Source organism: Lepidochelys olivacea (assembly GCF_965140295.1).
Source record: "Lepidochelys olivacea isolate rLepOli2 genome assembly, chromosome: 11".
Classification (NCBI taxonomy): domain Eukaryota; kingdom Metazoa; phylum Chordata; order Testudines; family Cheloniidae; genus Lepidochelys; species Lepidochelys olivacea.
Genome location: NC_140421.1, coordinates 53,735,689 through 53,759,340, shown reverse-complemented (window position 1 = coordinate 53,759,340; position 23,652 = coordinate 53,735,689). Strand labels below are relative to the sequence as shown.

The following is a 23,652-nucleotide window of genomic DNA, read 5'->3' as shown; positions in this document are numbered from 1 at the left end:
AGCCCACTGTAATCAGACCAGTTCAGAGTTAGCATCAGGATCTAGCCCCACAAACTAAAAACAATGCAACAGTAAATTGGTAGAAAAATTATCATGAAAAATATCAAAAAAACTCCAAACAGGTCAAGTACAAATCTACTTCCAGTCCCTAAATCCTTTTGATGCTCATGATACATCCAATAAACTAACAAGTATTAATGCAAGTTCTTTGCATTTACCGAGAGACTGAATCATCTTTGACCAAAGCAGCAGTAGCTTGGTTATAGCAATTGGAATTATATAAATGGGCCTGAGATAAGAGTTGGATTATCACTCTGGTTTCCCTGTAGTCCCTAGTAGCAAACGGCCCTAACCCAAAGCCCATAAAAACCAATAGAAAGACTTCCATTGACCTCAGTGGGCTTTGGATCAGGCCCTTAAAGAACTCAACGTTCAACTGATTTCATTGTTAAAATGAATATTTATTTGGTGAGTAGCATGGTATCCAGGACTAAGCAACAGGCTGAGAGCCAGGAATTCATTTCTCTAGTTGCTCAGAACATTCCAAAACAGATCACCTTTCTCTGGGGAAAGTGTATATTTACAGCATCATGCAACGATTATTAATCAAAGTTGGCTGGCATAGGGACATTTTCAAGAGCTCAGCTTCCATTCAGATGCCAGAATAAGTGGCCAAATTTTCAGAACCATTCAAAAGAACTTAGCACGTTGATTATGCCTTTGGTGCAGGGCTCTCCTGAAAATCTTGCTTTAGGTGTCACAGTGGGAGATGCTGGGTTTTGAGCTCTTTAAAAAAAGAAAAAAAAATCTATTTTTATATGCTTCACCCAGCCAATTCTATCCGTCTCCAGTTTTCGGTGTCTGGCCCCTCGTGGGTAGAGTAGGATCTGTTATGGAGGAGCACACGCACTGCGTCAAGGTTTGTGATGGGGGTGAGAGTGCACCTGAAATTTCATGACTCATTTGCAATAGTAAGGTAATTGCAACGCTTCTCTTGGATGAGAATTTTGCCACAGTCACCAATGCCTTTGTAACCTATGGACTGTGCTAAAGCATAAATGATCTGGAAGACGTTAACTATCGCAAAATGCTTCTGCAAACCTATTTTGCCACAGCAGCTGCAGAGCATGTATTACACCAAAGTCCCAAAGGTTACCCAGCCTTCCTATTGGCTTCAAGGTGTTGACTTCGATTTATACCAGCCTAGCTGATCCTGGTCCCAGCTGCCTGAGGGGCTACCTCTCCTGCTGGTGCCATTGGAACACTATGGAGCACGAGCTTTAGAACATCTGAGGTTTGCGGAAGACAATGTGAGCAAAAAGACGCCAGCCTTAAAGTTCTTAAGAAGAGCACTCCAGAGTGACCTTTTACACTCTCTTACTTCATTACACCATATTCTCTCTGGCCCACTCTGGAGAGCCAAGAACAAATGTAAATCTCTCCAGCAGAGAAATATCAGCATGAGGTCCTCTTCTCTGGAATTAGATTCTGGAGTCTTGAGTGCTAGGGGATGCTTCAAGGTCCATCGATTCTCTTAGGGCTTTTTAAAGGGGAAAATGTCTCAGTCTGTTTTAGGGGCATATTTTGGGGTTGATTTAAACAATGTTATTACAGATTTAAGTGACATACGTTTGCTTAGCAACTTATCCAATAGGTCTGCATTTACAAATTCTACAAATGAAAATCAATGTTGATTTTTTACTCCAGCACAGGGTTATTTAGTTTTCTTGGCAACTTCTATTCTTAGCAGTTAAATATTTTTCATATTCAATAAAAGTCTGACACTGAGGTTGACTATCCGCATCTGCCCTCTTAATAATTTGATTGACAACATGCAGATGGGTCTGTGGTAACAAGCCCTATTACACAGTTTGCATTATGTATTGTGAAAAAAGACCAGACCATTTATGTTAATATTTGAGTATTCATGCAGTCCTCTAGCTAATATTATAAAATTAGCAATAAAAATAGTTTTTGCTTTACTCAAGCAAATTAACAGATATTTACTGCAGTCAGCATAACTCTCTTCTCTCCACATTGTGTGCTTAAGCACTCAAGATGATTACAGCAAATCAAGTTTTGTTTTAATCAACCCAGGAAGAAGGAAATGCAAGAAATTAACTTAATGCATAAATGTCTGTTTTTCCAATAATAAAAATAGACTGGTTAGACCTTTCTAAGGTCCCAATCCTGCAAGCTGTTCTCCATGGGGCTCCTCTGCCAATGGACAGCTCCATGGAAATCAACAGAGCTCAATAAAGGACAGGGATCTAGCCCTTCAGAAAAACAGGCAGGATCAGGGCCTTTATATGTACGCAGTGGAACCCGGTTATGAAGATGGGCGGTAGCAGCTACCATTTTGGTGAAGAATCCAATGACTACCACAGGCAGAGACATTGTAGGTACCCACTGAAAAGCATGCACAAAAGGAAGCTCTCCATCATGTAAGAACAGATAAATTCTACTATGATACAGGGTGGCTGGGAGTTTATATGGTACTGTGTTGCACAATCATAGTACATCTTGCATGCATGCACAATACATTTTTACTGTAGCTACACAGAGATAATATATAGACAACACTACCTGTGCTGAATGTAGTTACAGTTATCTGATAATTTGCATTATAAGACCCTGTTGTTCAGATGCTTATAACTAGGCTTGGCAAAATTTAATTTTTATTTTTTAATATAATTTTGATGGATAAATTTTAAGCTTTATTTTATTTTAAGTTTATTTTAAGCTTTCTTTAGATTTATTTAAATTTCACAGTTGCATGAAAATACAGATTTTAAAACTATTTGCTCAATTTTTATTGATTTCAATTTTCATCACTGGAAACTTGCGGGGGGGGAGAAAATATTTAATGACAGCAGGCTTTGATATTCAAAAATTTAAAGTGATGTAACCATTAAAAAACAAATTGTCAACCTCACATGTCAAAATATACTAAGTAAATATCCTTAAGTCAAACTATAATAAGTTCTCAAACCAGTGTTTTTCTTAGTCTATTTGTAAATTTCAATTATCAATAGAAATATTTTACATCAGTTGGTATACAATAAAAACCAACATTTACTGATAAAAATCTCATCCTTCCAAGTCTGCTTATAATTTTGCCAAACTTCAATTGTTCGGATTATGATTTTTCCTGTGGCAGACAACTCGCATGGGTGTATTTTTTGTTGCATTTCAGGGTTATTGAAAATTTCAGCAGACAGTTCAGCTGTTTCGCAGAATGAGGTTAGAGGAAAATATGTTTGTCTCATGTAAAAAAAATTTTTACAACTGTTTCATTGAGAATCCTGTGTAATCTAACTCAGCCCTATGTATGTTGAGAACAGTAAACAGACAGAATGCTGTACACTCCAAGGCTACCTATAGTTTAGCTACTTAAAATAGATCAGTCTTGTTCTCCAGCATCCGTGAATACTCACATATGACACAGGGCATTATGAGTGACGCAAGTCCCATGTGCTTACCTTGCTTTGAATGCGTAAAGCAACAAAAATGCCAGTCACCTGTTACAGATATTTAAACGGGGACTTCATACATTGATTTAAAAGCTGCCCTCTCAACCAAGCTGAACTACTCTCTTCTCTCTGCCTCAGAGCCTTACCTGTGTCCTCCCCATGGTATGCCATGCATTTGGCAGATTGTACAGCCAGCCAGCAGATGGTGCTGCTGTGTATAAAGCTTAATCCTTCCACAAGAGCCTGTAGACTTGTCACAAACTTGGTATCATGGAAAGAGGATCAATGTTACCCATAGCTGCTGGAACTAGGGGTGTGGCTGCACCCTCTGGCTGGAAGTGGTTTCCATCATATGCAGGGTTTACAGTTCGGTTCAATGGCTCTCAGCACCCCCACTATACAAATTGTTCCAGCACCCCTGATGTTACCTTATTAAGGGACACAAGTTATTTGTATTTAAGGTGACCACTGCCACATCCCCAGAGTACCAGACATTCTAGTACTTCTGGGAACAGCCTAGGCCCACACCCACAGTGTGATCTCACACAGCACTTGCCAGGTCATACTGACAGGGGCAGGGCAGCCTCCTCTGTGCATCCACTGACTCCACATGAACATAATGGACAAAACCAAGTCTGCTTCTAAGTCACTACCAGACAGGGGACAACATATTAGAAAACCCAGACTGCCCACCTTAAAACCAGACAAATGGCCTCCCGATTTCTATTGTGGTAGTATCCAGAGGCCCCCCTCCGAAACGGAATCAGAAAAACAGATGTGCCCATGCAGCTCAGGCACTCAGGAGTAGCTGAGCACACACGGAGTTTATAACAGCCTAAGGCCAAAGTTTACACACAGATGCCTCCTCCTCGACACCTAAAACCAATAAGTGTGACCTGATTTTCAGAGGCACTGAGCACCCGCAGCTCCAACTGAAGACAATGAGAGCTGTGGGTGCTCTGCACCTCTGGAATAGGGGTGGAAATCACTTGCCTAGATACCGCAGAATGGATTTAGAACCCTACCCGCATTCAAGAACTGACTTTGGGAGAAACGCAGTAACACTTCACCATAATATCTATCTATAACGCTGTTCCAGTTTGAATTCATTTATACAGAAGAAAAACTAATTCCTGGTGTGAGATGGCATTTATTTCTTAAAGTCTCCTCTGCGGCACTGATCACCGCAGCATCTATCTCAGTGCACCACCACAACAATGAATTTAGCTCCACACCCACCAATCAGGTGTTATCCCAATTTTACAGATAAGGAACCAGAGGCCCATCAGTTAAGGACCCGATTTAATTCCCATTTAAATCAATGGAGCCTTCCCACTGTCTTCAATGGGAGTCGGGTCAGACCTCCAGTGATCTGGCCCATGTCCCACACGAAGTCTGTAGCAGAGCCGGAATTAGAACCCTGGGCTGAGTACAATGCTCATGCCTTAGCCACAAAATCATCCCATCACATCCTCCCTTTTTAACCACAAATTTCAACCTTAAAGATCAGTTTAGCAGAGAACTCTACCGGTTTGTCTGCCCACAGACAACTGAACTCCTGTCTGCTTTGGGCAGGCTTCAGAATTTGCTCCGGAAGAGTAGAATTGGTTTTTACATACCAGTGTCTCTGATCATCATGCACGGGCCAGACAAGCCCAGGAATGCTCCACTCTGCAGTAGAGATACTACATAAACACACAGAATGAATTTAGCACTGATGTTTACTTCCCGGCAAAATCCAAATGATTGTGGAGAATAGTTTTGCCTTCATGTGCTGAGGCAAGTCCTGGTATTTTACTCCATGCCTAACCTGCTTCACTATAAAATGGGCAACAGGGACAAACTGTTTCTAAGCCAGGTTTCTGTTTGTTTTTTAATGAAGCCTATTTAAATACAGGAGGATTTTCCTGATGAAAAGCATCAGCCTATTTTAAATAAAAAGGTGAATTAAGTCCTTGAATATTCCCCTAGACCACATTGACCTCTAGTTTCTGATCCCTTTAAATGGAGCCTTGTTAGTTTAGTAAATAGCTTGTTTGGGATTAAAAATTAATCTCAATTATGAGACACAGTGTGTGTGTGTATACAGATTTTATATATCATATAAGAGATTAAAATGCATAATCCCCACTGAGGGGCACAGTAATTTCAAATAGTCTGGAGGAGAGAGTTATGGGGTTAGTAAGAATACCGACGAAATAGGTATTCACCCACGAAAGCTTATGCTCCAATATGTCTGTTAGTCTATAAGGTGCCACAGGACTCTCTGTTGCTTTTAAGAAAGATTAAGGCTCAACCCAGGAAGTGCATCTTTCAAAATGAATTTTCAGAGCCATGATAAGTTGATATTCAACCCAGCTATCTAAGTTTTCAGACAACTGTTCCATACCTATTTTAAGAGGGTACATTGTGTCTTCCAGTGGTGACTTCACACCTTTTCATATCACCAAGCTCCCTTATGTTTTTTTTCTGAAATAACTAGTTTCCCTGCTAATCATCCAGAGACAAACAACGAGCAGAGCGGGGTCGGAGGAGATGGGGAGAATGCCTGCTAGGTCAGCTAGTCCAACTCCTCACAGTACAGCTTCTAGGATTGTGTCTGCTCTAGTTTTAAAAATACTAAGTGATTGAACTTTGACCAGTTAGCAGTGAAGAATATTCTAGTCTAATAAAGATTCTTGATATTCGTCTTAGATTTCCCCATGCTTAATTTCATCCCAATGCTCTTAAATTATACCAGCTGCCCTAAAATATACCCTTTTAATATATGTAGATTTATATTCCCCTTTAGAGCTTTGCCTTCACTACAGTGTTAGCTCAAGGTCTACCTCAAGTGTTGCCCCTAACCCAACTCCTCTCTATCTCTGGTTAAAGCACCATTTAAACTCCAAGGTGGCTGACATAGGGGGAGGGGCAGGGTGGGAGTTTGAGTGCAGCTGACACTCAAGCTAGTAATGCAGAGGGGACATACCTACTCCCTGCTGCTAATCCAATCACACTGTGCACCTCCAGTGCTATTTTGCAGTGTGACTGCTCTCACTCAAGCTAGGCTAAATCAAGACGAGTTAATTCAAGGATAGATAACTCCACAGCAAATACAAGCCCTTAGCCACCCCCTTTGAACAGTGTTTCCCTCGCTTTTAAAAACTAAGCCCATCCCTTCCTTTCTGGAAGAGGAAAGAAATCCTACCCCTATTGAGCCCCAGCATGTGATGTTAAAGGCCTGGCCTCCCCATATTACTTCCTCTTTCCTGAAAGTATGTACAATAGTGAACACTGACGTTTACAATATCATTGGCAACTAGAAGTGAATGGGGCAGTTCGCACCTCAGCACTATCATTTCAGGCTCTCTACAAACTCAGGCAGACTTTACTACACTAGTTACACTTGGGTCACGTTTTCAAGGTTCTTTCTGCAGCCATTATTGCTAGAGATTGTTCTTTAAAAATGAAAACAGAGAATGGAGAACAGCTGTCTGCTCAGCCCAATTAGTCCTTTGTGCTCTTCCACCCCTGGAGGGCATGCACATTTCAGGAAATACTGCTGTGGCCAAACTATTGTCTCCTTGTCTGTAACTAGTTGATTCTGTATACGCAGCCCCAAACTGCACTGGCTAATTTGTTTATTTTTTGTTCACACCACTACAAACTCATGTCTCATTATGATCATCCCTTCCCTTTTGTATTTTACTGGTGTTTAGAATTCACCCCTTACTCACTAACCAGAGTAGCCCACATGCCCTCCGACCACCACCACCCTCCCCCACTCAGTATTATTGAGCTAGATTGTGGGTGATCCTTACTGTCATCAGTGAGCAGCTGTGCGTGTGTGTAGCTCTACTGAACTCAATAGGACTTCACATGTGGTGATATTTCCCAATACAAAGGGTGAATAATCTAGCCCATTGTTCTTTTCTTAAATCCCTTCTACTAGGTTTCTGCCCTGGCTCGTATTAGCAGCTCCTCCCAAGTTGGTATCATTTGCAAATTTTGGAAGCAAATATTAAAATAGGCAGCTGACGAGGATGTGTTCCTACTTGCAGGTTTACTCCAGTAGGGAGAGCATCTGGATCAGGGAAGCCTATGTCAAAGTAATTAACACCAGGGCAAACCACTAATACAGACACTGCACCAGTGCAAAATGTGGGTTGGGCTCATGTGACTTACCAGGTTCTTACAATGTACCTCCACCACTGCAAAAAGGAAAACAGTACAGACAGGGCCTAGAATAAATACATCTGAAAAAATTAGGACAACTACTTGTCAAATAAGGCCACCCAGCAAAAAGGACTGAAAAATCATCCTTCAGTCCAACACTTTCCCCATCTCCCTTCTGGAGGAGGTTTTCCAGTAAGCAGTGAGAGACTCCCTTTTCCAATGTTACTTACCTACCTTACTCACCATTATAATCCTCCCTCGTAACACTTATTCTTGCAAACTGGATTATGGTGTAAGACTATTGCATGATAATTGTTTTAGGCTTTGCGCCTGCAAAGGGCTCTCTGAAGAGTCCCACTGAAGTGAATTGGGGTCCACACTAGTATAAGGTAAACGCATGGATCCCTTTGCAGGATCAGAGCCTTCTATACTGGATGTGAACTTGCTAGGGAAAGTAGAACTTCTTCCTTTGACTTCTTGTCCCAAATTCATCACACGACCAGAGACTTGACGTTAATATTGTTAAACATATCAAAATTCACCTGGCTTCATATTGCAGAGATTCCCCCTGAAGAGAAGTAAAACTAAGTTAATAAAATGATACAATCTAATGTTAAAACAAATGATTAGACACTGAAGACAGGAATGCTACCAACCTTAAAAAAAGTAAAGACCAATCTTCTTGCTTCATTTCTTTCAATCAGAGGTCATTTGCTTACACGAAGTCTTGGCAGCATCCTGTGTTAAATTTACTAGCAGTAACCATTTCCATTTTAACAGTCTGGTTAATGTAAGCACAATTGTTACCTTTTCTATTTAAAAGTGCAATGAACGAGAATACATGCTCTACCTTCTTAGTTTTCTGTTCCTTAAAGGAATTATTTGACTAAAGATAACATAACCTGCATGTGTAAAGTTACAATCACATTCAGTACCTCACAGCAATCCAGCAAATAAGGATTTGCCAGCATACCATCATTCCTTGAGCTATTGTGAATATTAATATTTAAAACAAAACATACTGTGCAATCTTGAAGAACACTAAGTTTTCTAGCTTGAGTATCACTTAAACACAATGCTTTTTAATACCTGCTTCTCAGTTGAAAAGATAGGCTCTCACTTATAGTACTTATCACCCAGGGACCTAAAGGAACATGTATAGAGAGCGAGCCCAAACTGAGTTCCAGCCCTATTATAAAGGGTACCTAATGCTTTGCTAATAAAGGAACTACACACAAACTTTACAGTGCACATAAAATTCTACTTACAATAATCTTTTTTTAAAGGAAGCGGAATGGAAAAGTGAAGAGAGCTTCTATTTGTAGGTGGCACACCACCTCTACTTCCAACTTAAAACATTCCTCAAAGTTCACTTGGTGTTTTGTAGTTTCACAAGATCTGTACAGTCTGGACAACAGCATCCACTGATAACTATATTAGGAGTTATATGATTAGATTTTATTTAGTGTCTCAGAGTTTTGTCAATTTCAACCAGGAAGCATGAGCAGCAATGACTATTTTACCAGTGCATGCATATCTGCCTAGCTCTTTGCTGTATCGGAGGTAAATAGCCTTCAGATCTTTGGGCACAAAGATCTTTCTAAATGATGTCAAGAAGTTTTTAAAAGCTAATGTTTTAAGCAAGCAGTGAATCTTTACACACAAGGGTTATCAACAAAGTAAAGGAAAGACCATTTCTGCTGTCACAAGCTCTGAAACTAGGCCGTTTCAGAACACTGACATTCAAATATGACAAAACAGAAAGACAGTGGGTAAAATGACTTGTAAACACCAAAAATAGCTGAAAGCAGTCTAAAGAACTCAGTGAATTGGAATGACTTCACAGTGACAACTTCCACTTCAAAACAGGCTTCTCTGTCGTGAAATCTCTAAGGCTTGACCAAAAGAAATTTGTGTCAACATGGTTAGTGCAACTTTTATTTAAGAAGTCAGCTTCAAGAAAAGAGTCTAACAAATAAAGAATCCAGTAAGTCATCTTACAGCTTCTGAATTGTTTCCAAACCTGATCCAAAGCACAGAAATTGAATCAGTTTACTCTGTGGATCATTTGTTGCTATGTGATCTAGTACCAAGAATCTTATAGTTGGGATGAAAACTGCACCCATTTTGTTTAGAGGTGGTGGTGGTTGTGTCAAAAGTTCATACAGAGATAATTCATGTTATATAAAAGGGAATAAAAATACTTGTTTTGAAAAATAAACTAACGTCTTATGGCATTGGAAGTGCTGCTTTATGGTAGGCTAGTACTTTTGTATACCTGTAAGTATATCGTTGAATCTTATAAGTATTTTGTTTGAACATAAACAAGTGTTAAAAGTAGGCATTCAAAAGTCCAGGTGGTGGCCATCTTCCTGAAGAGTTAGATGTATAGCCTTAAACATGTGAACAGCAGAATCCTTGGCACCTTGTTCTCTACTGGTGACTTTGGAGTTTCCACAATTCAGAAAAAGCACAAAGTTACTTTTCATCAAGACTGAAGCCACCACAAGGACAGTAAGAAATGGCCTTTGTAATTTAGAACTTTCCCTCCTATTATTTACCTTGTGTGCCAAATGGTTGCAGCTTTCCTTGAGGACTGTTTGGCATATTAGGGATGACTTTCTTCTTTAAAGAGATACTGTAGCAGGAGAAATAATTTACACTTTTTGGCAACAAAAGCTAAGCGATTACTGTTCAGTCACTCAACGTCTCTTTACCGTAGTCAACTGAAATCTCTTGGAGTTACCCATCCTCTGATTTAAGCAGCGCTACTAGCTGCTGACATTGACCAATTTGGGGGCACTTATTGCTTTAGCAGGTCATTTCCATTTTAAACGTAGGGCATCATAGGACTGCAGAGGGCATCTCAGCCCCTCAATACACTCACACAATTCCCAGTAGCCCTCACGGAAGTCACATATATGAACTATTGGACATGATCGACCCCTTAAGGCTATATGGCTATCAGAAGAAACAGAGCAACCAAAAAAAACCCCAAATTTAATATCCAACTAAAATTTGCTCCCATTTTTTTAAAAATTCACCCCAGTTGAATTCACACTTTTACCCGGGCTCTCAAATACCCACCCCCCAATTTCTGAGATGTAAGCAGCTTCACCACGTTTTCTTGAAGAAAGCAAGTCACTTCACTCCATAGACAATAAAGAAAAAAACACTAACGAAGGACAAACTTTTTCACAGTTAACCATAAATAAAAGTGCATTCAGTGTTCAAGTCGGGTGTATAGTTTAAGCAAGTTGTACAACCACATTTGGCACAGTCATCTTTTAAAGGCTCTGCGTGGGTCCCTCCCATTATTTACTGCAGTTAGAAGGGGCTGAATATTATTAGATGCTGGGATTGGTGGATTTACAGGTCCTCGTCCATTGGCTCTCCCAGTGCCTGCATAGGAGTGGGCATGATTGTAGGCCAATGGGAATCCACTGGATTCAGGTCCCGTTTGCAAACCATTTCCTAAAAAGACAGTAAAATTTTAATCACAAGTTCCACACTTTGAAATCACTGCTCTTCTGTGCAAACAGCCTTCGCATTCCGCATGGTTACTACATAACACTGAGCTTTAGGATGGGGAGCAAACTCAGGAGACCTCAGAACTCCAAATCACAGCCAGCTTTTTCCAACAGTAGCTCCGCAGCGATGACTGAAGCAAGAAGGCTGCAGACAGTTCGTGCTGCTATGATGTGGCATTGCATTCTTGGAGGGAGGGACGGAGGGAAGTAACACCAGAAAGAGCAGAAGGAAAGCAGTCAGTACAGCACTCGTCCCACCCCATCCCACCAAACACAGAGAGAGAGAGAGAGAAAAAACAGTCTTGTGTGAAGCCGCTGTAGGGAGTGACAGCTGGTACAATGCTTGGGACAAAACACATGAAGGCTGAGAAGGCAAAAACAGTATGGAGGGTTGGGGGGGCAGGGGGGGGAGGAGAAAATTAAAGATTGCACAGAAGCCGGAAGAAAGATAATGAGAATCAAGGAAAGAAGCAGGTCTCAAAATATAAGTGCGAATGCAATGGAATCAGGACAGTCCACCACCCAAAATGACTGGGTCATGAGTAGGTGGCGACCCAGCAATTAGGCTGACAGAGGACTTGCCCCACCCTGGTATTAAGGCAACCAAAAATTGGCTTCAGAGTACCACCCTTATTTGCTCAGCAGAAGTTTTTATACTTGAAGGAGCAGAAAGGACTCAAAGAAGTGAGATGAGAGAAGTGAAAATCTGCTCCCAAAGAGAAAACTGACAGTCACTGAGAAACGTCACCGGTCTTGTCGATCGTATCAGTTTGAGCTCAGACAATTCGCTGCCAGCAACAACTCTTGGATACACACGACTAGGGTTTGATTATTGGGTGCACCCATTAGGTAACCCCCCGGGGAAAGGTGCAAGTGAGCTTAACACCCACTCCGAGATCTCTGACACGTTTTCTTATTGAAGCACAATTGCTTTCAGTACAGTGCTGCCACACACCTGTCCTTATACTCTAATCTTCCTCCTGCATAAGAGTTCAGGTCTCTGCCATTCTTCCCAGTTTAGGAAGTAACCCACCAGGAAATGTGTGACTATTTAGAGTCGGCGTTTAAGGCCAGAAGGGACCACCAGATTATCTCGTCTGACCTCCTGCATATCAAATGCCACCAACCTCACCCAGCACCCGCATACTGAACCCAACTTAATGTTCACTGTGGAGCAGCACAAGATCAGGACTAATTACCTCTGGTTAAGTATTAAGTGCACATTTAAAACCATGTCTGGTTTAGTTCTGCCCCTTTACATTCAATAAGCAGCAGTGTGTTGAAAGCCGGGAGTTGAATTTTCAGAAGTACCTACGTGATTTAGGATCATGAGTCACATTAACAAAGTCAGTGTGAAGTGTGCTCTTACGTGACTTAGGCACCTGCAAAAAGTCCTGCCTGAATAATTACTAATAGGGCCAATCCTGAACCCATTTATGATGGAAATATTGGTTTGAGGAAAGTTACTTTCAAATGTGCAAAAGTGCTTGTAAGATTTGGCCCTAGCTCAATGCCAGAAATCTACATTTTGCCCCTAGAATGTAAAACCCCTACGTTTCTCAATACTGAAAAAACAAGAATGAATCTAAGAGTTTAAAGTGTTTCTCGTTCTTTCACTTCCACAAAATAAAACAAAAACTTACCCACTGGCCCGAAAGTATAAGTACCCAAATTACTTGAAGAAGAACTATTATTCTGTTCACCCTGTGCCTTCAGAGAAATATAGAGAGAAAAAATACGGGTCAGACACAGAAACTTCTTTGTGTTACAAAGGAATTGAATTTGTTGCACATGTTTTTGTACCAGATACACATGAGATCCCCTCACCACTCTCCTACAGTTATTTACCACATCATTGCCATTTTTCTCTATGTCTTCTATGTGCTTCCTTGAGCACCATTTTAAAAGCCAGAAATCTTACTAGCCTGAAGTACTCAGATCAAAGAATATTTTATGCAAGAGAACCCCAGGAAGTTTAACATACCAGCTTGTTGTGCTGCCCAAGGTGGTCTGAGCTGGGCTCACTGAAGTTTGGCAGTTCCGAGTATACCATACAAAACCTGAAAAGAAAACAAGAGCGTGAGGAGAGCAACAGAACAGTTTTTCATAAGGAGTTAGGAGAGAGTTCTTCAGTTTTTCCAAAGGGAATGGACACTTTGTACCCCCACATTACTAAGACGTAAGTAAACCAGGCTCCAACCCAACAAAGGGAGCCCCTTCAAAGCATAAGAGACCAGTACGGTTTGATTCTTTTGAAGGATCAAGGCCTAAGATGTCATGTTTCCTTACTCAGGTTATTTCAGTCAATCAGGCAGAACACCTGGTATGCCTGCCTAGCACCCTATTAACATTAAAGAGGAGTTCAAGAATTTCAGGGGGATACTAAAATTCATATAGTCCTTTTCCACTTAGTGGCACCGAGTGAGGGAATAGACCTATTGACTACGGCATGTAAATAGGGGGTGAGGAGGAAGAGGAGAGACTGGGATCATAGAACTTTGTGAAGTAAAATTGCTGTCCAAAATCACTCAAACTGGCAGCTGGTCCAGACCCATGCTGTGGGCCAGAATTAAGAAAAGTCAACATAAGGATTTCACCTTAATCCAAGCCTGTTATAGAGCAACACCCGTTCAAAAGTTGTACAGCGGGGGCCGAATCATTTGGCCTGAAAGGGACTCTCCAGTGCATTCCTTTGCATCGCACCTAGCTGGACTTTGTTATTCTTGAACCATCCAGTAGATGGGGTGTCAAGTCCTCAAACCTTTAAGGTGTTGGGGGCAGTGGCTGCCTTTTTATTCTATGTTTGTACAGCACCTAGCATAATGGAGCCCTGGGCAACGACTTGAGCTCCGAGATGTTTTGATAATACAAGTAAACCCTCTCTAGTGAGGATTCAGAATCATTCGCCTAATCAAAAAGAAATAGGTCCTTCATCAAGTATTTTTCTGGCTGCATCTTAAGCTTGTCACTTGCATTTGTTCTTGTTGAATAAGGAATAGCTGATCTCTTGCTTCTTTACAGCAACCTGTAACAGTCTAAGAGAATGATGTTTGCTCCTGTCTCAAATTCTCTTAACCTTTCTTCACCATCATGTTTCTCATCCTGTGATCAATTTGACACAGGACTTAAAATAAGGCCTCAAAACAAACAGATTATTCAAAGTGAGCTAAGAGAGCAGAGCAGAATTAATAATTGCCTAGCTCTTTTTACACACTGTACTCCTATCCTTACGACCCACAGGACAGCAGGGAGGCAGGCTGAGAGGATGATCCCTTTTGCACAACAGGGTGGAACTCATGATCACTGCAGTGTGTGTAAGCTTGCATTACAGCTGCCTGCACTGTACCTAGCCTGTGGATAAACAGAGAATTCCAAGTTTTCAATGCTGCAAGTCCTTGAACACGAGTGTGCTAACCCAAGAAAAGAGGTTTTATACCAGGAACTTGTCTGTTCTGTAAAACCGTTGGCAGATTGTACCTACAGAGAATGGCGGCCAAAGTCCAGTAGATACCCTCCCTTCTGAGCACACTCCAGTGAAACAGGCCCATGGCCTACTGCTCTTTGCCACAACCAACCATATAACCACTGACAGGAGCAAGCAACCTATTGGCCTCTGTTAGAGTGAAGACTGGTAACAGCACTAAATCTCCATTTTGCTTTTTTTTTTCCCCCATCAAATCCTCCTAATAAGACCCACACTGGTTTACACTTCCCACAACCCACTGTCAAGGACAACGCTTGACCACGTACAACAGATGCGTACAAAGCGTGATACTTACTCCCCAATTTTCTGTAGCTCGCCTCCTCTTCCTGTGTAAAGCGTCAGACATCCTTTCCACAGAGACGCATACCTAGCCAAAAGAGTACCAATAACGTGTAAAACACTAGAAAATGATCAGCAGAATGTTCTCTGCTAACCAATACAGAACATTAACATTGAAAGAGATTTTGAAGAACTAGACCTGTCCTGTTCTGTACCAGCAGAAATAGAGTGGCTAGAATTCCCAGACTAAAATTCTCAGATTCCCTAAGATTATTTTACTACAGAAGTTTCTAGTTACTAATGTATTTTCTGCTTCTACAAACAGCTGTTGGAAGCCCCATTAATTTGTTTGGATCTTCAAAACAGGCTAACAGCCACATCAGACTAGCATCAAGTCTGTCACAGCTATACCACTTTGGACAGACCTTTCTGCTAGCCAAGTGCCATCCTTCCTGTCAGGCAGAAGGCAGACACATTTTGCCAGGACCACTGTCCACATCACCTTGCAGCCCCGCCAATTGACTGACAAACACAGTGTTACTTCTGCAGCGCGAATACTGGAGTGTTAATTCTGCAAGATTTCAGAGTAACAGACGTGTTAGTCTGTATTTGCAAAAAGAAAAGGAGTACTTGTGGCACCTTAGAGACTAACCAATTTATTTGAGCATGAGCTTTCGTGAGCTACAGCTCACTTCATCGGATGCATACCGTGGAAACTGCAGCAGACATTATATACACACAGAGATCATGAAACAATACCTCCTCCCACCCCACTCTCCTGCTGGTAATAGCTTATCTAAAGTGATCATCAAGTTGGGCCATTTCCAGCACAAATCCAGGTTTTCTCACCCTCCACCCCCCCCACACACAAACTCACTCTCCTGCTGGTAATAGCCCATCCAAAGTGACAACTCTCTTCACAATGTGCATGATAATCAAGGTGGGCCATTTCCTGCACAAATCCAGGTTCTCTCACCCCTCACCCCCCTCCAAAAACCACACACACAAACTCACTATCCTGCTGGTAATAGCTCATCCAAAGTGACCACTCTCCCTACAATGTGCCTGATAATCAAGGTGGGCGATTTCCAGCACAAATCCAGGTTCTCTCACCTCCCCCCACCCCCATACACACACAAACTCACTCTCCTGCTGGTAATAGTTCATCCAAAGTGACCACTCTCCCTACAATGTGCATGGTAATCAAGGTGGGCCTTCTCACCCCCCCCCCCTTTTTTTTTCCCCGGGGACACACACACACACACACACAAACTCACTCTCCTGCTGGCAATAGCTCATCCAAACTGACCACTCTCCAAGTTTAAATCCAAGTTTAACCAGAACGTCTGGGGGGGGGGGGAGGGAGTAGGAAAAAATAAGGGGAAATAGGCTACCTTGCATAATGACTTAGCCACTCCCAGTCTCTATTTAAGCCTAAATTAATAGTATCCAATTTGCAAATGAATTAAAAAATGTAAGTGCCCTATTCCCTCAAACATAGTATTCAACCATCTCTAAATAAGGTGCAATATCAGTGGCCTTGCACTTAACATTTCGCCTTTTGCTTGGAACAAGATTTCTTTTATGCTGAATTTCATGGCTGAGCAGTTTTGTCTTATAACATGAAGGAAAAGAAGTGCTACGTAAGCTAAAGGGATATCAATCTCACATATACAATATACAGGAGAAAAACCCACGACACTGAAGGATTAACAACTTCACAGAATTTCCAACACCACAGGGTTTTTCCATTGGCACAAGTTTTCAGTTTCAGTTCATAAAATGAGAAGGGTTGGCCATAAAACACCAGTCTGAATACAGAAACTTAAGTGTTTAGAATTTTGAAATATTAGCTGCTACATTGTCCTGCCCATGAACAACAAACAATAGGGAACACATGAGATAATGTCTGTTAATGCAGTGGAATCCCTCTAGACTTGGAATTCAGCATAGAAAGAAAGAAATGGAAGTTTTTATACACATAGATAGTGCCTAGCTAAGGGTGACTATTTTTAACAGTGACCAGACTGAAGGAATCAGATTACCCCATACATGTAAAATTTTAAATACACTGCAACAGCAATGTCATGCCAATTAATCCTGAGTTAAATACAAAAGTGAAAACTATGCTGGGACAGAGTCAACAGTTCTTAATGCAACTTGTATACCAGTATAAAGTGAAAGAGGATACGTTGTAAAATAAGGGCCAAAGTCAGATCTTTGCACCTGCCATTCAAATCTACTGTCTTCCATGAATGTGCATTGGTGCAAATGAGGACATAATTTGGTCCTAAATAAGTAGAACTGATGCTATTTCATGGCTTTATGTCTTGCAAGAGGTTCTTGTTTTTCCATAGTATGGACTACATTAATACAGATTATCTTGTGAGCCATCTGTCATCCCATTCACTCCCCCAGAGAACACTGTGGCAACTATAACAATTTATTTACAAAGAAATATGATATTAACAGTTACAACCAACACTAGTAACTTGGTTTTACACAGTATAGGCAGAAGTTTTTTGAGGCGGTCTAGGTAAAGTTTAGCAAAGATGGCTGTAATCTTCAAGGAGTCTGAAAACACACTGGATGTCAACTCCCAAAATTTTAAAGAGATGTCATTTGAGTCCATAACTAATAATGAAGATTTACTTCTGACTTTTCTATAAAGTAAATCTGAACAAGAATAACTGCAGAAATTCTGGTGGGGATATTCATTTCTTTTCATCCCCAACACAGAAATTACGTGAAAAAAATCAACCATTATGCCACTAACAATGACTCCATTGTAGAAACAGTCTCAATTTTTATAACTATTGAGTAAAGAAGTTTGTGTGTTTTTAAACAATCCCTGAACATTTGAAACCAAAATACTTGTGTGTGTTGGGCTGCCAAATGAGAATAAGAAAGTGAAATTGACTAAAAAGAGAAATAAAAGTGACTAGTCTCTTGCGATTGTACAAGAGAAGTGGAGAATAAGAGGTTAAACATAGTTTTAAATTGTTTCAGTTTCATAATTTAGTGTCAGTGGGAGCATATTGTAAAACTTGAACATATGTAACCTGGCAGTGTCCCATTATATTGTAGCCATTACACATGAACAAAATACTGTATTTTATAACACTAATTAATTTTTTTTACTGACTAACTTCTACTCCCAGTTTTCCTGCCATTTCCATTAAATCCACTGTGAAGCAGACTACCTTCTCAGTGTTGCTTAAAGGTAATTATCCCCTCCATTCTCTATGAGCACGGTGCTACAGAAGAAAAGTGTTAAAATAAGAACATGGTTTTGATTTCACTCTCTGCATCTCTATCTTGAATGTACAGATAAAGAAAACTTTGTCATCCCCCCAGAACAGAATGTGAAACTTAAGAAAAGCACAGGAAAGCTCTTAAATACCATATTCTCATCTGAACAGCTTCTACTGAAATACAGACAAGTGACTGAGATGCAGACAGAGTGATCTACAAATCTCATTAAATTTGTGTGTTAGGTTTGAGGGTTGGGGGGAGGGGAGGCAAGGAGAGATCCTGAGGTTTTAATTTGATGATAGATCACAGGCTGCTGCCAGTGCATCAAGGAAGCAGTCCAAAACAGGCAAGCTGTGTCATGTTGCTTCTTTCACAGAGGAAGCCAAAGGCTATTTAGAATTCAAACCCTTTTCTTTAGTAATAGAGAAGATTTTTCCACATTCATTACAGTTCCAAAGTAAAGACACTGATCCTTCAGATCTTATCCACCCCACTGTAAAGTAGAGAAATGGTTAACAACAAGATCATTGAGCAACAAGTTACTTAAATAGCCAACAGTGAGGGGAGAGGCTGAGCTAAGTCGTATCCTGTCCCCACCCCATACATACCCTTTGGTCAATCGAATAATGTCCCCTGGCTGTATGAGACTTCCGATTTCATCCCACACTGAAATTGTGATGCTGCCAGTTTTGTCTGCTACTTTACAGGATCTCACCTCATGTCCATCTTTGGTTTTGGTAACTCGTCCTGTATGGGGAATTTAAAATAAACAATAAAACTTACAAACTGGAAGAATTCGTGCTGTCTGAAAATTTAAAAAAATAGTTTAGATGTTTTAGAGAGTTATTCCCCAAGTGTAATGGACCCGTTATACTAATAAGATCAAGAAGCAAGATCTTTAATACAACATAAACAGACAAGTATTTCCAGTGCAGAATAAATGGAGTTAAATTAATTTCACAATGGGATTCTCTCCCTTACCTAGTTGCCTGAACGAGAGATCTTATTTTAAAATAAGATAGGAACAAGGGAGTAAAGGAGACTTCCGCCCTGCAAGGGAGCTGCTCTTGCTCCCCCTGGACGTGTGACCACGTGTCGGGAGTCAGCCCAGCACAAATGTACCCTCTCCTACCCCAGGAAGGAGAGGAAAGAGGGGAGGAGGAAAGAGACATGGCTCAGAGGGACCCACTTACCGATTTCCAGCACAATAAAGACGACATTTAAGTTTTTCAGTCCGGGTTTTATGTCTTGTATAAAGTGGTATGTGTCGTTTGCCATGCTCATGCTGCTGCTCAGGAAGAGGAGGACACAGGTGCTGGGGCAGACTGAGCAGGACAAAGCATCCCTCGGGAGAGAAAGGGAGTCAGGGTGACCGGCCCAGGGTGGGGGGGGAAGGTGTGTACACTTGGGGGGCAGCTATCAACCCGAATTAACAGACAGCAGGAGCTCTCGGAGCAGCCTTTTACAGCTTGAAGGTGATGGGATGAGGCTGGGCACTGTGATTTTTCAAGCACGGAGACTGGTCAGCTGCAGCTGCTGCCCCCACTGGGGGAAGCCGGGGGCAGCCCTGGCTTCTGGTCCCCCTTCTCACAGCACCGAGCCCCAGCACTCTCCCCGCCTGCTAGTGTGTTACAACAGCTCGGCAGCCGGCAAGCGCGCCCCAGCCCCCTGCGTGCCGACCAGCTCGCCCAGCTCAGGCTGGCACCCGCCGTCCACAACACGCCCCCGTCCCGTCCCCTCCTCCAGCTGCAACGCAAATGAAGCGGGGACGCTCCTGCGCCTGCCCTTTTATAGCCAGGCGGGCGGGCCCATCTCCCTCACCCCGCGGGGGTCGAAAAAAAGAGAACCGGGAATGGGGACCGGACAGAGCCAATCACACGGAGCCTTAGCCTAATTCGAGCCGCCCGCTCGGGGCTACAGCGGTCGCGGCTCCCCCGACCCTCTCTCCGGGCCACACTCATTGAGGAAGCGGGGGAGGCGCGTGGAATGGAAGCGGCCGTGGAACGCGGAGCCTTCAGAATGGAACTCAATGTGACCCAGTGCTCCGAGCGAGTTGCTGATTGGCTGGGCTGGGTTCTTTTGTCCTCTGACCTGGAACGTTCGTACTTTTACTGGGTCTTTCCCTCGCCCTTTGAGAGTGGATTCAAGCCTGGTCCGCCCAGGGGACAGTGACACAACAGAGCCGTGCTGTCTCTCGCTCCTTGTGGGGGGCACAAGCCGGTGATCTGCTGCCTGTATTTTACAGACACACACACACTAGCCTGTGCTGGTTGAGCCCCATGAACATGACTGGCAGAAAGGAGGGGTGAGGGAATGAGGAAATGAGCCATTTGTTTCCATCTTAAAAAAAAAAAAAATGCTTTCTCATAACCACAACCAAAGATGGAGGCGGCAGCATTTAGCAAAGTGACTGCTGCAAATGTTTCTGCTTTTAATTCTGAAGAATAATCCACATTGAGTAAACCAAAAGTATAGCACCGGATCAGCTGGTGTCATTTCCAAAGCGGTGAAGGGAGTGCAAGAGTGTCTGGGATTATTATTTTTGTAGGAGACTTGGCACAATCTGGTTAATTGCGAAGGAAAATATTTACTTGTCAGGCATATTTTGATGAGTCTCAGAGGTAAATCATCTATGCTAAAGACAATCCAAAGAGGGTGTGAACACTACTGGAAACAGCAAAATCACCCTAACTCTTTACACAAGACCCTGTGTTGTAATTCCATGGCAATCTGGACCTCAGTCCTATGACTAAGGGTGAGTTATGGGATTCTGTAGCAAACTGCAGCTATGGACTTGTACAATAAATGCGGCCCTGGACAGCATGCTCATTCTTTCTCGCCCCTCCATTCGGCTGGGACTGGACTCTGTGTGTGTTTCTCCCCAGGTGTGGGTTTTTAATGTAATTTGTTGCTTTAAGTTAGAAACCTTTTGTTCCTAGACTTTCTAAATTAGAGATACATTTTTAAAAAGCAGGTGGAAATGCCTTGGTTACGAGCATACACTAAAAAGTCTGATTTTAGTTTTCTGAGCCTATGAAATCTGATCTTAAGTCTGTTAACTTAGCACTGTGGGACTCCTGGGTTCTCAAAGGGGGGGACGGGTGAGCAACGGGGTTATATGACACGCCCGGTTACCAGTTTGTTACGACACTACTGGCACTTCACAATACCCAGTGTGCAGTGATGCGTCTGGGGCTAAGTGGCCCATGGACATATGGGAATGAAGGTGTACAGGTGCCAAGCACAATGGGTTGAAGCCATCAGTCCCAAAAGTATAAACGAAGTCTAGTTCAGCCCCCAAAGGAGCCTGCACCATGTCCCAAGGGGACAAGCTCCTGAGTACTCTGGGCTACAAGTTGGGCCAGACTCTGGGTGAGGGCAGTTACTCCAAGGTGAGGGTGGCCACCTCAGCCAAGTACAAGGGCCTGCTAGCCATCAAGGTGGTGGATCGGCACCGGGCACCGCCCGACTTTGTAAACAGGTTTCTGCCACGGGAGCTCTCCATCCTGCGGCTGATCCGGCATCCTCACATTGTACAGATCTTTGAGTTCATCGAGGTCTGCAATGGGAAACTCTACATCGTGATGGAAGCAGCGTCCACTGATCTGCTCCAGCTGGTGCAGCGACTGGGGAGAATTTCTTGTGTCCCTGAGGCCCGGGACATCTTTGGACAGATTGTGAGTGCCGTGCGCTACCTTCATGACCGGAACCTGGTGCACCGGGACCTCAAGTGTGAGAACGTCTTGCTCACCTCTGATGGCCGCCGGGCAAAGCTCACTGACTTTGGCTTTGGCAAGGAGGCACATGGCTACCCAGATTTGAGCACCACCTACTGTGGATCAAGTGCCTATGCCTCCCCTGAGGTGCTGCTGGGCATTCCCTACGACGCCAAGAAGTACGACATATGGAGCTTGGGCGTGGTGCTCTATGTGATGGTGACCGGCTGCATGCCCTTTGATGATACCCACATCCACAGCATGCCCCGCCGCCAGAAGAAGGGGGTCCTCTACCCTGATGGTCTTCCCCCTCTGCCTGAGCCCTGCAAAACCCTCATTGCCCAGCTGCTCCAGTTCAGTCCAGCTTCCCGGCCTGGGGTGGGACAAGTAGCCAAGAACAGCTGGCTGAAAGGGGAAGTCTAAAAAGAAGCAGCTTTTCCACTCTAGTTCCACATAGTCTAGCTGAGACACCAACTGTGCGGAGCTCCAGCTACAGCAATGTGGAGCAGTTGGCAGGAGGTTTACGAAAAAACTGACCACATGAAGCTGGTGAGGGTAATTAACTGAGCAACAACCATGTGGTGTTGCTGTCAAGGAGGGATTTAAACGGAGAGCAATCACACCAAATTGTCAGCTGTGGATGGACTCTGAGCACATGGAGCATTGAAGTGCTGCCTGCTGACTACCACATTTGTAGTACAGCCCCTGGGCAGTGTGCAGGACACTGCACTCCTGCCAGCTAGTTGTCTTGGACATTTGCCAGAGTCCATTGTGTTCAGAGATGAAGGTAGCTGGAAAGAGACACTATTTGCCTGCAACCTCCATGAGTGTGCAATAAAACTCTCTCTGTTCTTTGCTGCTGCCTCACAGTGCTGCTCCCTGCATTGTGCACAGCCAAACAGGACAGGGTCCGGTATGAGACACATTAGCATTTATGGAAGGAACACTGCAAGGAGTGCGTGGGTGGGTTCACCTTACATTAGATCTTATAACCCTTTTCCCTTCTGTCTAATTCTTATTCCATCTATGCGCTAACCTTTCTTTTGGAACTAAAACAATCTAAATAGCCTTCTGCTTTGGAGAGGTTCAAAACCAAACCTGGATCCCAAGCCAGAACTGGAACTCTACGTCCAAACTCCCTGAACTTTGGGTGTATCTGACATCCAGATTTCACACCACATTCGCTATCCTCCCCATCTAGTGGCAGCCAAAGCGTGGCTGGATAGGGCGTAGCATTTGGCCTTATCTTTTAATTTCTATGTTCAGAAATGTTTAGATGAACGCAGTTATAAAACATCTCCACCCATGTTCTGAAGCACTCCGGCCATGCTTGAGTCCCAGTCCCATTCATGCACATGTTTAATTTTACCCTGTGAAGTATCCCCACTGAGCTCAACCCACATTGCTTAAGTAACGTTTGCAGAATCAGGGCTTCAGTTTAGAAGGGGAAGGTAGAAGATATGTGTATGGGAGGAGTCTTTTTCTCTCCCTAAACCTCAAATTATCTGAATCCAGCCCTGCCCTGAATTTCAATCATTGAGGGTGCAAAAGGATCAAGGACACAACCCAATCCTGCCCCTGTGCTGGTTGGCTATTTGTTTCAAACCCTCCACCCTGTCCTTCCATCTAACTAATCCTCTCCTTACACAAACGCCACGAAAAAGATTTAAACAACAAACTCAGACCCAACATTGTGGCGCTACCATGGCATTTGCCACGGTCTTGTTCATTCTGCGTGTGCGTGGGGCCTTGTCTAC

The 23,652-nt window shown here is 42.9% G+C and overlaps 1 protein-coding gene and 1 pseudogene across 2 annotated transcripts; one reads left to right on the top strand and one right to left on the bottom strand.

Moving 5' to 3' along the window:
* Positions 1-10,853: 10,853 nt before the first annotated feature.
* On the bottom strand, positions 10,854-19,919 carry NABP1 (nucleic acid binding protein 1). Its single transcript, XM_084642682.1, has 6 exons — positions 19,373-19,919; positions 18,788-18,926; positions 14,941-15,012; positions 13,146-13,221; positions 12,805-12,871; positions 10,854-11,105 (listed from the first exon to the last, which is right to left on the bottom strand). The coding sequence occupies exons 1-6, from the start codon at positions 19,461-19,463 to the stop codon at positions 10,912-10,914; spliced, it is 639 nt and encodes a 212-aa protein (XP_084498808.1). The 5' UTR covers positions 19,464-19,919; the 3' UTR covers positions 10,854-10,911.
* Positions 19,920-21,493: 1,574 nt separating this feature from the next.
* On the top strand, positions 21,494-22,318 carry LOC311528173 (testis-specific serine/threonine-protein kinase 6 pseudogene; annotated as a pseudogene). Its single transcript has one exon. The product of its transcript is annotated as a testis-specific serine/threonine-protein kinase 6 pseudogene (transcript).
* Positions 22,319-23,652: the final 1,334 nt, after the last annotated feature.